The sequence below is a fragment of the Peromyscus californicus genome, unplaced genomic scaffold (genome assembly GCF_007827085.1).
Source record: "Peromyscus californicus insignis strain IS unplaced genomic scaffold, ASM782708v3 Scaffold_20__1_contigs__length_68692818, whole genome shotgun sequence".
Taxonomy (NCBI): Eukaryota; Metazoa; Chordata; class Mammalia; order Rodentia; family Cricetidae; genus Peromyscus; species Peromyscus californicus.
Genome location: NW_026294503.1, coordinates 7375489 through 7391336, shown reverse-complemented (window position 1 = coordinate 7391336; position 15848 = coordinate 7375489). Strand labels below are relative to the sequence as shown.

General features: G+C 45.3%; 1 protein-coding gene across 1 annotated transcript in view; it reads left to right on the top strand.

Moving 5' to 3' along the window:
- Window positions 1-185: 185 nt before the first annotated feature.
- Window positions 186-15848, top strand: part of Dpys (dihydropyrimidinase) — a 79814-nt gene continuing 64151 nt past the window's right edge. Inside the window, exons 1-2 of the mRNA XM_052747719.1 lie at window positions 186-449; window positions 13500-13658. Coding sequence (XP_052603679.1) covers window positions 186-449; window positions 13500-13658 — 423 coding nt within the window. The remainder of the gene's footprint in view (window positions 450-13499; window positions 13659-15848) is intronic.

Below are 15848 nucleotides of genomic sequence, written 5' to 3'. Positions count from 1 at the left end.
TGTGGCAGGCCAGCCCTCCCCTGGGGTGGAGCCACACCTGTGTCCAGCACTTAAACCCTTGCAGCCCAGCGGGAGCGGGAGTTTGGGCACAGTTCGTGGAGACTTCAAAGGAAAGTCTCCCCGGCTCGCAGTCCCCCTGCGGAGGCTCGCAGTCCCGGGTGGATAGATCCCCAGCGCCCCTGGCCATGGCACCGCAGGGAAGACTTCTCATCCGCGGGGGTCGCGTGGTCAATGATGACTTCTCACAGGTGGCCGACGTGCTCGTGGAGGACGGCGTGGTCCGGGCGCTGGGGCAGGACCTGCTGCCTCTCGGGGAAGCAACCCCGGGACTGCGCATCTTGGACGCAGCGGGCAAGCTGGTCCTACCCGGAGGCATCGACACACACACGCACATGCAGTTCCCGTTCATGGGCTCTCAGTCAGTAGACGACTTCTACCAGGGCACCAAGGTACCCAACTCACAGGCCTATAACCCCGGGGTCTCTAGCGGGCCCACCTCGCTCGCTCCTGCGCAGCGCTAGGGACTGGAGTGGAGTGAGTCCCCTGAACTAGCTGTGGGCGCAAAGGACGCCCATCTGGGGTGGAGAAGCTGTATGTTGTGGTCTGTGGTGCAAGCCCAGCATAGGGCCCCTCTACTTCTGGGTAACCTGGCACTCTGGAAGCTATCTCTCCCCTTGCATTCTTTTCTCTGGGCGCCATCTCCTGGTGTCTGAAATCCCTCTTGGTCATGATAGTGCATGGAGGTTTCGAAAGTGCCTACCGTCTATATGATTGGCCTGTTTTTCAAATAGGCCCTACTAGCATTTTCTCCCTGTTCTCCAGTCCTCCAGCCCGAACAAGTGAAAACTCCATTCACCTAGAACAGTGGTTCTCTACTTTCCTAATGCTGCGACCCTTTAATACAGTTCCTAAAGTTGTGGTGACCCCCAACCATAACATTATTTTTGTTGCTACTTCATAACTGTAATTTTTGCTACTGCTATGAATTGTATTGTAAATATCTGTTATGCATGATATATTATATGTGACCCCTGTGAAAGGGTCATTGGACCCCCAAAGGGATAGCGACCCACAGGTTGAGATCACTGACCTTGAAGTTACTGATGTGGCTGGAGAGGCCTGGGTGATCTGGAAGCCCATAGCGTCTACACTGGACCCAGCCCAACCCTGTAGAAAATCCTGACCATGATTTTGAAGCTAAGCATTCTAGGCGTGCTCTCCAACCTCACTCACTCCAGGGTGACCTCTCTAGCCCCTTCTCCCACCGACTTGCTCCAGACAACAGTTAATGTGGGTTCTTGCTTCTTAAGTACCTGCCCTTAGGGATGTGCAGGACGCAGCCAAATCTGGATCCCAGGAGAGGAAGGCTTGGGGGGTCTCTAAAGGAAGACCCAGAAGCTCCAACCAATGAAATGGGTCAGAAAGGTTTCCTCTGAGCTTCGGAAGCCAACAGGGGGATAGCAAGGTTACAGGAAATGAAAATTGAGTCCTCAGCACCTAGGCTGAAGATGTTAAACCCACACAGTTTTTAAGTCTTGCCCTAAGCTGCCTTGAGAGAAGAGGTTTCTTCCTAAGGGAAGATACACTGATTTCCTCAAAGCCAAGGTTTTTCACTGGATTCCTCTCTGGACTGTGTCTTAGTGTGTCCAGCCACAGAGGCCTAGTATAGATCAACAGGCTCTCAGAGCAGTCCACAAGTTGTTTATTTCAGTTACTAACCTGGTTTGTGACCCTTGACCCTCCTCACACCTGCCCCCATCCAACTTCCCTAGTCCTCCAGGACTAACCAGAACAGTTCACAGAAAGGAGGAAGGCAGGCAGATTTGACCCAGGGAGAAGGGGTGGGGCGGGGGGGGGGGGGGGGGGGGGGGGGGAGAGGGGGCAGTCTGCCTAATGCAACATTTGGAACGCTTCTTCTTAGTTACTTATTACCAATGTCTATCAACACGATAATAAATATCTCTTTTGCAGGGAAAGCTGTTGCCTTTCAAAATTAGAGTACTGTATTTTGACTGTATCTTTTTCCCTTTTTACAAAATGTCATGAACTCATTTTTATATTTGGAATGATTCTGTCAGCTATTGGAACAATTCATGATTATGGATAAGTAGAATAATAACAGATAAGTTTTTAAAAAGGGGGGGGTTGGGGATTTAGCTCAGTGGTAGAGCGCATGCCTAGCAAGCGCAAGGCCCTGGGTTCAGTTCTCAGCTCTGAAAAAAAAAGAAAAAGAAAAGTATCTCCAAGCACCTTCTCAACACCCCCCCATGTTTAGGTGTATTCTCTTTTGCTTCTTAATTTTGTATACTGTAGGTTCTTTTCTTTCTTTCTTTCTTTCTTTCTTTCTTTCTTTCTTTCTTTCTTTCTTTCTTTCTTTCTTGTTGTTTTTTGTTTTTTGAGACAGGTTTTCTCTGTGTAGTTTTGGTGCCTGTCCTGTAGAGCAGACTGGCTCAAACTCACAGAAATCCACCTGGCTCTGCCTCCCAAGTGCTGAGATTAAAGGCATGCGCCACCCACTGCCGGGCCCCATACTGTAGATTCTTGATACCATTTGGGGCAGGTGTGTGTGTGTGTGTGTGTGTGTGTGTGTGTGTGTGTGTGTGTGACTGTGGGCATGTAACCTGCAAATGAAGCTTTGTGACCAGCTGTTGTCACTGGCACTGTTAGCCTTTTCTGTTATCTCAGACTCATCACTGTCAACAGGTTGCTAAAGTCAGGCATGACTTCGAGAACCCCGTCTGCAGGGCAGGGAGCAGCTGTCCTGTCTACCACTTTCCAGACTCACTTCAGCACCCTCTTGAAGGCCAAGCGGTAACTTTCCAGCCTTTGTTTCTGGTCAGGGTTCCGGATGAAGCAGCTGCACAGGGGAGTTTGGAATGCCGCGGACAAGGGACACATCCTGCCTTCTTTGGGGTCAGCTGTGTGCGTCTTATACCCATTCCTTTGGACATTCTGGAATTTTTATAGCAAAGAGGTTTATAGCTCCTCCTGAGAAGCTGTCTCCTCGCAACATGAGATAGAATGCTGCAGAGCAGGAAGGGACTTACCCAGCGGCTGCCTCTTTAGCTATTTCTACATTTAAAGATTGTCAAATGTTAAACAAAACATACTTCTTAATGAGCCGAGTACGTTAAGCAGGAATTGATATGAGCAGAGAGAGTAAGGTCGGAGGTTTTGTAAATACACAATGCCAAGGAGTACTCACAGAGGGTCTGAATTGCCAGTGTTGACCTTGAAAATGGTTGATGGCTCTCAGGATAGCAGTTCAGAATGGCCTAGAAAGAGACAAGGCTCCATAAGGGGACCAGGTGGGGAAGGGCCAGAGCCACACAAGCAGCTGTGCACGCAGGGGCCTGAGTTCTGGGAGGAGATGCCAGGAGGTCCTGTTGTCTCCCCTCCCAGTCTTCACAACAGCTCTCAAGGGAGTGTTGATGAGCCCTTGGTTTGTGAAATTAGGAACAAAGAGATCGTTTGTAGAGAACTGTATTACATATTTCAGGTCTAGAGAAACACCATTTTAGTGCTGTTTAACTGGCATTTATCCCATGGAGACCACACTGTATACCAATTGGGCTAAATTATGCATTATCCTTTACAATCATAGGTGCCCTTATCTACATTTTTAACAACTGAATAAAGAATTGAAACAAGTTATCTTCCTAAGGTGGCACACCACAGAAATGTCCAAGTTAATGGCTTTTCAAAATTCAGCGCAGCTTGACCCCCATCTCTAGAGCTCTGCTCTAGTAGGCTCTGTGTTTTGGGGGAACATCCAATGTTCTGGTCTATCAGAGTGGCCAATGATGGATGAGAGGGCTGTGCAGCTGATGTGTTAATGTGAGCTGCAATTCTCAGAAATAAAGCACAGTCATCCTGAGGAGCTACGGCTGCCCTGCTCTTCACCTCCACAAAGCCGGAGGCAGTTAAAGTTATCAAAAGGAATACTTATCACAGGTATTATATTCGTAGGGCATCTGAATATACATTTATAGCCATGCCATCTTCGAGGGCATAGAAAGAAGTAAGTGCCTTATGCACAGAAAGTCATAAAGTAAATATGATATATTGTGCTTTCAGAAGATGGACCCAAAGGTTAGAGTAATGCTTCTTGCTTTCTGCAGCCACAAGGATGATCAACTATAATATCTGACAAATAGACGGGATACTGTTTGTGGTATTCTTTTTACTGATCACTTGATTGTAATGGGGCCCAATTTAAAGAATGAAATAGAGGCCAACTAAAGGTGATGTGCTTTGTGACTCTAATTCATGTCAGGTCAGGCACTGGTTTAAAGCTGGTAATGGGCTTACTTAATTACAGGTAAAAGCTTTCTGTCTGATGTAACCAGTGGACACGGCATTCTGCTGGGAGGGAGTCTTTTTCATTTTGTCATTGCTCCGCACTAGATGTAGAGTGATCTTCCAAGAACCCAGTAGCTACAAAGAAGAACAATGTGATTTTTAATTTAGTGGGTACTGTGAATTCAATAAACCTGAAGGAATTACATCTTGGCTCTTAACTACATTCTGCAAGGGTTCAAATACATGTATTTATATTGAGACAAAGGCCCAGCTTGGGTGGGTGAACACGTACTCAAATGCAAATAGACTAAGCAGCTGCCAGTGAACCTCCTCTTCTAATAACTAGGGAAGCATCCTTGCATGCTTTTATTCTTTTTCTTCCTTTCTGTTTTCTTTTGTTGCTTTCTTTTTCTTTTCTTCCTTCCTCTTTTTCTAAAGGACAGAAAGTTCTGCTTCGCTTTGGAATGTCTTGGTGAAATGCCAGGAGAACGCTCACTTCCAAGGGGTGTGATTAAGCATCTTTACAGTTGTATTTATAGAGCTTCCTCACCTTGTAGAAGAAACCTTGAAATCCCCTTTTCTATTGTTTGCCTGAATTAGACTTTGCTAAAGAGCTGGGAGGCTGACCCAGTGACCTCCGCATATCACCTCCTCCCTTGGGGTGTTAGCATTCCCTAGGTAAATAATTCAACTAACAAAAATTGTTTAATGTCTGTTATAAACCAAATATATACTTATCATCCAGCTCTTAGAAAGTTGCTGGAGATTTTATAGACACTCAGTATGTATTAATATAATAAACTGCATTTAAAAAATAAAAATATGCAATAGAATAAAGAAAAATAGTATTTAGATGACCTACAATCTTAAGATTTTCTACTTATCCATTCAGACTTTTCTTTGTAGAGAGACATACACGCACATGTTTATTCTATGGACTTAACAGAGCTAGCGGTGGGGGTTAAATGCTTCCCTATGTCATTAAATGTCACAGGTATATACAACTTTGTGGCCCATCATTCTTGTTTAGACCGTCTCAATTTTTTCTGTTTAGCCTCTATATTTCTTGAATATCAAGGTGTATTTCTACCAGTCTTCAGAAGTCACAACTTGGAAATCTCAGAAGCACTTCCAAGTCAGGGCATTGTACCCACCTTCCAGGCTTTTCTTTCTGTTTTTCCAGCTATCGATGGCTACAGTCTCTTCTTCTCCATGGTGGGTCCATGGTGGTTACTAAGGATTTCATTGTTGTTATTGTTGTTTGCTAGTATGTAACAGCTAGCCAGATAGGCCAGCCATTGTTCACATGCTCTCTAGCTGCCTGGGAAGTCGTTCTTAGGAGGCCTTGCCAGGACAAGTAAATGTTAGACACATCTTAAAGGAGCTTGATACACTCAGAATATTCATCGTTTGTGGCTCTTTTATAGCCCTCACTCTGCATCCTGGCCATTCCCACATATTGGCTTTATTTTTAAAATTATCTTATTTCTTTAATTACTAGACAGGCTAAGCGTTGAATGTTTGTATTGTGTTAATGTTTGGTTGTCCCAGCTCTGAGCATTTGTAATTTTGTGCTTTTTAAAAATGTCTATTTAATGATCACAGTTAGTTTTGGACTACTCAAAATAAAGAGAAATAACATCTCAAAGATGAACTTGGAACTCTGATGTTGAATAGGGCTTTGTCCTATCCGGGTGTGTGTTCGTGTGTGTGTGTGTGTGTGTGTGTGTGTGTGTGTGTGTGTGTGTGTGTGTGTGTATGTGTGTGTGTGTGTGTGTGTGTGTGTATGTATGTGTGTGTGTGTGTGTGTGTGTGTGTGTGAGTGTGTGTGTGTGTGTGTGTGTGTGTGTGTGTGTGTGTGTGTGTGTGTAACCCTCTAAGTCCAGAACTTGCCTCCTTCTCCTATTCAGGCTCAAACACTTCGTATTTTTTTACTTCCAGGCTTTCTTCCTCATTCGCCTGACTGAAGAATGCTCAATGTTTAACAAACCAAGGTTTCCCTGGTTCTGTCAGGAAGAACTCCTTTGCCATCTTGGGGAGTAACTGGGAACGTGAAAGTTAAAACAGCAAACGTTAGTTTGGTCAGAGAAGACAGATTTCGGTTTTACGAAAATTCATGCATGTAGGTGGGGATTCGTGGAGAAATGTGTTTCCAGCAAGTGCTTAGAACTTGGGGCTTATGTAGCATCTGAAGAGAAGGTACTGACCAGAATACAAATGACTTCCTGACAAGGGTAGATGGGGAGGAAGGACACATGCATAGAAAAACAAATGAATTTTAGGAAAGAGAACTGGACCTAAGGAAGCAGATGAGGAAAAGAACAGTCTTGCCGGGATGTCTGTTTAGGCTTCTAGGCCAGTCATCCATCCCTGGATGCAAAACTCTTGGAGAGGGTAGTTGGGTTCTTTGGGATGGCTCTATTTGACGGCAGAGGGGAGAGTGCAGAAAATACCTATCCTGAAATGTCTTTGGCTCAAAATAATTTTTATACTGTTGTGGCATATTTTGGATACCTAGCTGCCAACTAATAATATCAACAATTTCTTTAGATTATATTTAGAAATTATATTGGTTTAGCAAAATGGCAGTGGTAGGTTTCTTTCTCTTGGGTCTATGATTCTCCAGCCATGAGTAGTTAGTTGTCTTGGTTTACAGTCCCAAGCATGAATTCCCTCCTTTTGAGCAGCCGTAAGTCCAATTAAACAGCAGTTGGTTCAAGACAAAAGTACCACTATTGTGCACCCAGTCATTCTCATTGTGGAGGTCCATTTCTTTACACCTGGCTGGGACTACCGATTGCTCTTCTCTCTTGGCAGCTTTCATAGAACCTTCTGATACTGTAAGAGAGTCTTTAAGGAGGAGGCTTCCAGGTCGATTTCAGCTTGATTGCTCCAAGTCCTGTATCCAAAGTGTGTGGCATCTTCAACAACAGGGTCTCACCCTCAAGTACTAGGAGGCAACCAGGACGGGGGAGGGGAAACAGACAGTGCTGTGGCATCCTTAGAGCCCTGGTGCACATTGATCTGGGAAACTTTACACAACACTGAGCATCCAGACCTTCCACGTTCACACAAAAAGGATCCAGGACTAGGGATAGCCATAGTTTTGGGAGATAGCATTTCCTGCTAACTTCCAACATGCATAAGTTTCCTCATTTGTGAATGGAAAAGTCAACCATCATTCTTCCATCTCAAAACTTTTGAGCAGCTTGGTCCCTCCCTTCCTTCTTCCTTAAACACTTCAGAGTATATTTATGAGCCCAGCACTGTAATGGGTGCAGGGCATACAGAAATGAAGCAACATCAGTAACTCTCAAGGGTGGGGTCAAAGTTCCCTGGAGGTCTCTAGACTGTGACCAAGGTTGAGAATCAATCAGTAGGGAAGGTAGAGAAGGGGTCAGGGGAGGGAGAAAATGAACGGTCTTTCTCTCTGAGGTGGAAAGGGCTGTGTGTCAGAGAAGGAAGGACAGCCCTGGTAGGGAGGCGTGGATAGGTTGGGAGGAGACGACAGCAGTAAGCTGGAGAAACAGGTAAGACTTGAGACCCACCAGGACCTTTAGGACTGTGCAACAGCTGCTCTTTCTCCATCTTAAGAGCAGAGCAAGGTCAAGGAAAGACGAAGCCCCTGTCTCGTGGATGGCAGGGAGACCCCTTATCTTCCAGTTGAGAGTCCGTTGTCTCCTGAGCACTGGGGGGGGGGGGCCGCGGGGGGGGGGGGCGGGGAGAGCTCAAACTGCTCACAGCCCATGTGTTGCTCTTTTCCTTCCTCCTTCCTCCTCCCCCCCCCCTTCTCTTTTCTGCTCTAGTTTATCTAGTTAGGCTAAGGAAACAGTGACCCAGAGCATGGGAGGTGGCAGTGCAGAAGGACACCTGGAACTTATCAGGGTGGCCTTGTTGGGGGTTGTTTAGGGACTGGATTAAGGATTTAGGGAAGAAGGATGGTAGGTCTCAAGTGAGACGCCCGAGTGTCTAGTGCACAGGGTTAAATACCGTCCTCAGTGTTTCAAACCTGTGGAGTTAGGAGGGCGAGCGTGTGCAGGACACCTTCAAAACCCCAAACAGACGTGTGGGGTTGGGACTTAAATTGAGATGATAAAATCTGTTCTCGTACATCTTAGTGACTATAAGAAAGCTGCCGGTTCGGCCCAGAGCTTTCCTCCCTAAGGCCCAGCTGTACTGTGAGGTCTCCTTTTGTTTTATTTGGGTCCTGTAGTAGACTTTAGGGAACCAAAGTCACACATTTTTCAGGATGAGTTTAGACAGGGAAAATGGCTGACACCATAAAACAGAAGAATATGCTTTGGGGACTTTTCAGCAGTGGTTTACAACCTAATACATTCTTCAATAAGAACTTGGGTTATGTGACATTATGACCCAGTGTGAGATAGTTTATCTCTAGGTAAGTTCTATTGTATTTACGTTGGAGACATGCTGGGTTCTTTTGTCCCCCAAACAGGGGTTTGGATAAATTGGAAGGCTTTCCAGGGCAACCGGCCAAAGAAGTTAGGAGTTGGGAGAATTGACTTATGAGCCAAGATTAGAAAAGGTTAAAGCATTTTGCTTGGCTGACAAGTAAAGGTGCTGTCGATCAGGAGTAAGGACAAAAGAAATGATGGTTCCCCAGTGAGAACTGTGCTCCCTGGTCACTAGAGTCTCCCTGTCTAGGGGGAGGAGGCAGGAGAGAGAGGAAGAGGGGAGGGGAAACAGAGTGGAGAAGAAACAGACGAGATTGCTCCTCTCTGTTCTCTTTCCTGCTTCTAGTTAATTAGAGGATGCACCATTAGCCCCGGAAGCTGAGATCTGCTTTAGTTTTCCAGGAGTGGAGGATCCTCTGCCTCCTAAGACCATCAGCCACGTCCCTGCCTATGATTTATATATCATAAACCTGTCTGTTTGCCTCTGTGTCATATAAGTGCAAAATGTTTTTTCTTAAGACACTTAGGCTTTTAATAGAAAATTTAGCAGACATTAAAAATAATGTTTGACTAGAGGAAGTGGGACCTGACCCATCCCCATACCACCCAGAAATCCCCGCTGGAGACAATTGTCTTGGCTGGGGCTCTGGTGCTCACTCTCTTGGGGACTTCTGTCTTGGTTCCTGCACGTCTCTCCCAGAGCCTCTCCAGCATTTGCTCCAAGATGATTTCCCTTCCTGTCTCCTGCACCTCACATTCAGGGTGCTCCATCCTGAACAAGTGCTTCTCCAAAGTGCCCGCCCGGTGGTGCTCCTCCCCTGCCCTGCCAGTGCTTATATTCTGAGTGTCACCATCAAGTCCCATTTTGGACCCCCTTTGCCCTGCATACAACCATTGTCCTGTCTTCCTCCTCTGGACACTGCCATTTTCTATGGTCCTGGATGGCCTTGATTCTGTCCTTTACCGCAGCCTGCTGAGTTTCTGACTCTTCTTCCGGGTGCCTACCTCTTCTCCCCATTCCCTTCCCCCAGGAACATGCATGCATTCTGGAGCACAATGGTTCTTCCCTACCCGCTATTGCCAAGAATTCTAATTAGCGTTCTCCGCTCAGTCTCCTCTATCTGTAATGAGGTTAGCAATGCTGAAGAGCTGGAGAGATGATTGAGAGGAGCACACGGCAAGCATGTGCTGTGTGCTAGATACCATCTTAATTATTGACAGCTTCCATATGTACGTCCTACTCGAATTTAGATCCAAACTTGCCCAGATCTCTGATTTGAATTCCCCCCTCTGAATTCCCAATAGCCTTTTCTGTAACTCTTCCAGATAATTTTGTAAAATTTTCCCACACTTAGGATTTTCTGTAGTACTATTGATGATAGAAGTGGCTATCTGTTCTTAGAGTATATTGTATTATAATTACATACTTGTATTTCTGTCTCTCCCTCTAGACCAGCAGTTCTCAACCTGTGGGTTGTGACCCCTTTGGCAACCCTCTATCTCCAAAAATATGATTCATAATAGTAGAAAACTATAGTTATGAAGTAGCAATAAAAATAATTTTATGGTTGGGGGTCACCACAACATGAGAAACTGTATTAAAGGGTCACAGCATTAGGCAGGTTGAGAACCACTGCCCTAGACTATCCACACCCTGAGAGCAGAAGAAAGAATGTATGGTCATTTGCGTGGCCCTTCCTGGCTCCCTCCATTCCACGTAACGGCTATGTGTGATAGTGTCTTTTTTATAACATTTTTATTAGGAAATAATTCAGATGCAATACAACTCAGCCTTTAACTGTGCGGTGCCATGGTTTCTGGAATATGGACAGAATCGTGGGGACAGCACCAGTCTCTTTTAGAACATTCCTATTGTCTATGTCTCTCCACCTGCCAAACTGTGTCTTAGGACCATCCTCCTCTCCAACATGTCCTTCAGCCCAATCAACCTCTGTTCTCCTGTCTGTCCCCATGGACTCTTCTCTCCAGAACATTTTCCACAAATTGCACAATGTGAGCGCTCTTTCGTGACTGGCTCCTTTCATTCGGCATCATGCTTTTGAGAGTTCATCTGTGTTTTGTGGCAGAGGTTACTATTTCATCCCTTTTTAAGGCCAAATACCGGCCCATTGTTTGTCTATTCATCAACCGATGGGTACTTGGGAACTTTCTACTGTTGACCTGACTCTCAGTGTACAGGTCTTGAGATAGACACATTTTCACGGATCTTGCGTATATACTGAAGAGTAGATGTGCTGGGTCATGCTCGCTATGTTTAACTTTCTAAGAACTCCCGAAGTGTCCACAGCATTTTATCTTCTCACCACCTGGAGCCGTTGCTGTACACCCTGACAACACTTTGTAGTGGATTCATGGTGAACATGTGCTGAGACCATACAGTGAAACAATTGTTTACAGACCATTTGCACTGTATGAGATGATGTGAATGATCTAGGTGTATACACAGGAGGGTGTGCCTGCAGAATGTACCATCACCATGCCATTGTATATAAAGGAATTAAGCTCACACCCATCTTCTCTACCCCACTATGAGTGGCGGCACCAATTCCCCAGGTTCTGAGGGAGCGCTGTATCTAATTTCTGTACATCCCACATGTGGTGGGTTTTCTCTATCTGTAGACTTAGAAAAGGTTTTTTTTTCTAACACTTTAATGAACTGTTTTCTACTTGAAAAATGCTCCCCATCCCTGAGGGACACTTTCTTGTATTGGAAAGGCACTTGAGAAAGGAAGAAGGTGATGAGATTAATCTCTAGTCAAATAAAAATACAAAACCTGAATTTTTTTCCAAGTCTTGTCATTGTACCAAAAGGAGTTTCTTAGGAAATGCAAATATGTATTTTCTGCATGAATAAGGACAATGTTATTTAAAGGTGGTAACAAAGTGTAGAATCTTATATAAAGAAGTAAGGCAGTTAAAAGTAGAAAGAAGGGGAAATGCACCAAGTGACTTCAGGAAGAATAAAAATATTACATAAAGTAAAGAGAGACACACACACAGAGAGAGAACAGAGCTGACATCCCAGGCCATGAGAGCCCTGGCTGCACCGGGGTGCGGTGTGGGAAAGGGGCCGGGCTGCGGGTGGAAAGCCGCGGTCCCTCTTGGATTACCATCATCAGGAAATGAGATGTGACGCATGTAAGAAAAGTGGAACAACTCCTAATTCTAAACAAATACTGCAAGGCTCCTGACGTAGAGCAGTTCTCAGGATGCGACCGTGCTGAAGGCTTGTCCTGGCCGAGTCCCCTCACTAGCCCAGGGTTCAGGTGCGGGCATTGCCCTCCCTTCTGGGATAAAGAGTCAAAGGATACAGAGGAAACTGCTCCAGAGAGCCAGGCAGCCGCAGAATCTGAGTGGAGTGCTGTAGAGCAGTGAACCCCCAGAGCCCCCGCTCTGACACGGGGCCACCATTCTTCTGTGATTGTGTTTGTTTTCTTCACCTACATTGTTTGAGTACAGCAATTAAAAATACATTAACCACCTTGTGATTTTCGTTTAAATCAAATCTATTTAAATAATGAGTCAAAGGCATTTGTTTTTGTAATAGTTTTTAAATTACTTGTAATGTAGTGTAATATGCCACCAGGTCTATCGAGGGTTGAGGCAGGATACAGGGACTTGGGGACCAAGTTTATGAAGATTGAACCTCATTGCAGAGGCAACAAGAAGCATTAACTTTCTAAAAATTTCAGTTGGCACAGAATAACCACATGCTTACGGAGTACAGTGTGTTGCCTGTGTAAAGAAGTGTGTAGTGGTCGAAACAGGCCAGTTAGCATGTCCATTGCCTCAAATACTTAGCATCTGTTTGTGGTGTGGACATTCCACATCTTCCCTTCTAGTTAGCAGGAAACACACAGTACAATTGTTACTGATGTTTGCTCTCCTGTGCTATGGAAACCTGAATGTGTTCCCCTCCGTCGCTCTACTGTGCTGTCAAAACCAGAGGGTCGTCCCCTTATCTAATTGCAGCTGTGATCCACACCCTGGTCCTTAACCTTCTGAGCCAAGCGGCTCATCTGCGGGCTGGAAATGCCCTCCGCACTGAGGGTCCCTGAGTGGATGTTTAGGGCAGAACTAGAGAGAGAAAGACCAACTAGGAACCTGCTAAAATAGTCCACAGTTAGAGATGAAAAGGTTCTGAGCTAAAACCAGAGCAGGCGGTGACCACAGAGGTAAATCAAAGAAAGATGAAAGTGTCTCCAGCAGTTTCAGGGTGCAGAGGCTTTAGCCCTGCCAGTTTTCCAGGGTTCTCTGGGTGCATCATAGGACTGCAGGAGATGTAACTCCCTAAAACGGACCCCAAGGAAATGGGATTTCCAACAGTGAGTATAGCTGTTATTTGTTTTTTGTTTTTTATTTTTAATTGCTTATATCTTTCCTACTTTTCCCATCTGAGGGTTTCTGCTTGGTTGTTTTTTGAGAAATAGTCTCATAGCCCAGGCTGGACACCTGCTCACAGCAGCCATTCTGCTTCACCCAGGGACTGGGACTGGGGACATGAGCCAGCACACCCACCCATTGCCATTTTTCCTTACAGCCATGTTTTCTTTTTCAGAAGTGGCTCCAGACATTTTCAGACTTTGAATTTTAGTTTCTGGGGAATCTCTTCATGCCTCTTGGGTCTTTATAAAAGCAACATCTTTGGCATTTCCTGGACCCATCAGATAGACTCCGGGGCTTACAGATGTGCAGCTTTCACAGAGTGACAGATGACCAGAGATGGATGACTAATTGGCCAGACCCCTCTTGTGATTGCAGGCCGCTTTGGCTGGAGGTACCACCATGATCATCGACTTCGCCATTCCTCAGAAGGGCAGCTCCCTCGTCGAGGCCTTTGAGACCTGGCGCAGCTGGGCGGACCCCAAAGTCTGCTGTGACTACAGCCTGCATGTGGCGGTGACGTGGTGGAGTGACAAGGTGAGGCAGCTGGCTTCCAACGTGTCCATTTAGTCCCCTTCTCCTTTGCTCTGCATGAGAGCAAGAAGCTGGCAATGTCTATAGCAACCCCCAGCGATGCCCATCTTTGGGGTGACCCAGGGACTGGAGGAGTGAGGCTCCATTGCACGTTCTTCTGAATCTGTTGAATTCTGAGTACTGAGGAGGATTACAATCAAAACATTGAAATGTAAAAACATCATGTAAAGCACACAAGGAAACCACCCCTGCTTGTTCACAGATCCAGGAATTGTCGATGTTCCCTCTAATTTCCACAGTGCCTATACCTCTTATTCCCAACTTCAACATGCCTAGAATCTTTTTAAAATGTATTAGAAAATGTTAATGTATGAGAAAAACATCAAAGAAATTCTAAGTTTAGAATTCCTTCAAATGGAAGACCTCCATGCCTATTCCTGACAGGGGAAGGCAAGCTGGGATTCTTTCCAAGGCCCCCGAGCTGTGTCCAGGGGTGGCTTGAGCTCTCCCAACGCTACTTGCTACTCAGCTCCTGCTGTCCTGACAACCATTTACAACAGACTTCAAAACACCCTTCCGTGCCCGATCATTATTTAGGCCATGATGAAAACAGTAAGATTTAGATACAAAAGATCACTTTGAGAACCGTTAAAATAGGTTGGTTTTCCACTGAAAACTTGTGTGTATGCCTTGGAAGAAATTTTTCTTGGGATTTAAACCCTAACTCATTTCTTCACGTTGGACTTCATTCAGAAATTTGAGAGGGAGGAGGTGGGAGTGAATCAGGGTGATACTATTTGAGTAACTCATACACCAACCTCCCTTTTAAAACTTGCTTCAGACACCAACTGAATATAAAACAAGAGTTCAGTCTGTAACGAGTAACCCAGCAAACATCATTTCAAGGGTCATAGTCCACGGCTCAAGTGGATTTCTCTCCACAAACAATATTCTAATCGAGGAAGGAGTTAAATCTACTTCATACCTTTAAAGGCAAGCCCTTCCTCCCTCCCTCCCTCCCTCCCTTCCTTCCTTCCTTCCTTCCCTTTTCCTTCTTTTCTTCCTCCCCCTCTCCTTTCTTCCCTCTTTTATTTTGTGAGAGAGCAGAGGCAATGGTGGTAGCTTTGACCAGTCCCTGTCATACTTTAAACAGTACAGAGATCCCCCAATACAGGCTCCGTTGCGTTCCTATGACCAAGCGCTCAGTACATCCTCCAATGACAGAAACTTATTGTCTCTCAGTCTTGAAGGTTAGAAGGCCAAGGTATCTTGTGATTGGTTTGTCCTAAGGGTGAAAGGCTCTGTCCCATGCTTTTCTAGAAGCTTCTAGCTCTCTGTGGTAATCTTCTGTGACCCTTGCCTTGAAGAAGGATCATTCTGACTTCTGCTTCCATCTCCTTGTACAAGCCTGCATTTCAGGTTCCTCTTTTTCAAGGTCAGCAATCTTTGAGGATTAGAACGCACGTCAATGGCATCATTATAGCTAACCACACTTGTGATGAGCCTGCTTCTAAATAAGGGCTTAGGACTTTGTTTTTTGTTTTTTCGAGACAAGGCTTCTCTGCGTAGTTTTGGTGCCTGTCCTGGATCTCACTCTGTAGTCCAGGCTGGCCTCGAACTGACAGAGATCTGCCTGCCTCTGCCTCCTGAGTGTGGGATTAAAGGCGTGCTCCACTGCCACCTGGCTAGGCTTAGGACTTTTAACATAAGGGTTAGGGGTCACGCAAGGCAATTTACTAAAACTTTTTCCCCCTTTTATGAAGATTCTTTGTAGTCTTCCTTTTTCCTTTTTATTGAAAATAGTTTTTTTCTCACATAATATATCCTGATTACAGTTTCCCCTCCCTCTCCTCCCAGTTCCCCCCACCTCCCCTCCCTTCTGACCCACTCCCTCTCTGTCTCATTAGAAAAGAACAGGCTTCTAAGAGACAATAATAAAATACAACAAAATAAAGTATAATAAAATAAAACAAAAACTATCAAATTGAAGTTGGACAAGACAAACCAAAAGAAGGAAAAGAGCCCAAGAGAAGGCACAAGAATCAGAGACCCTCTCATTTGCACACTCAGGAATCCCATAAAAACTAACCTGGAAGCCAGAACATGTACACAGAGGACCCAGCCCTGTGCATGCTGCTTCAGTCTCTGTGAGATCATATGATCTCTGCTCATGTTGGTTTAGAGAGCTTTATT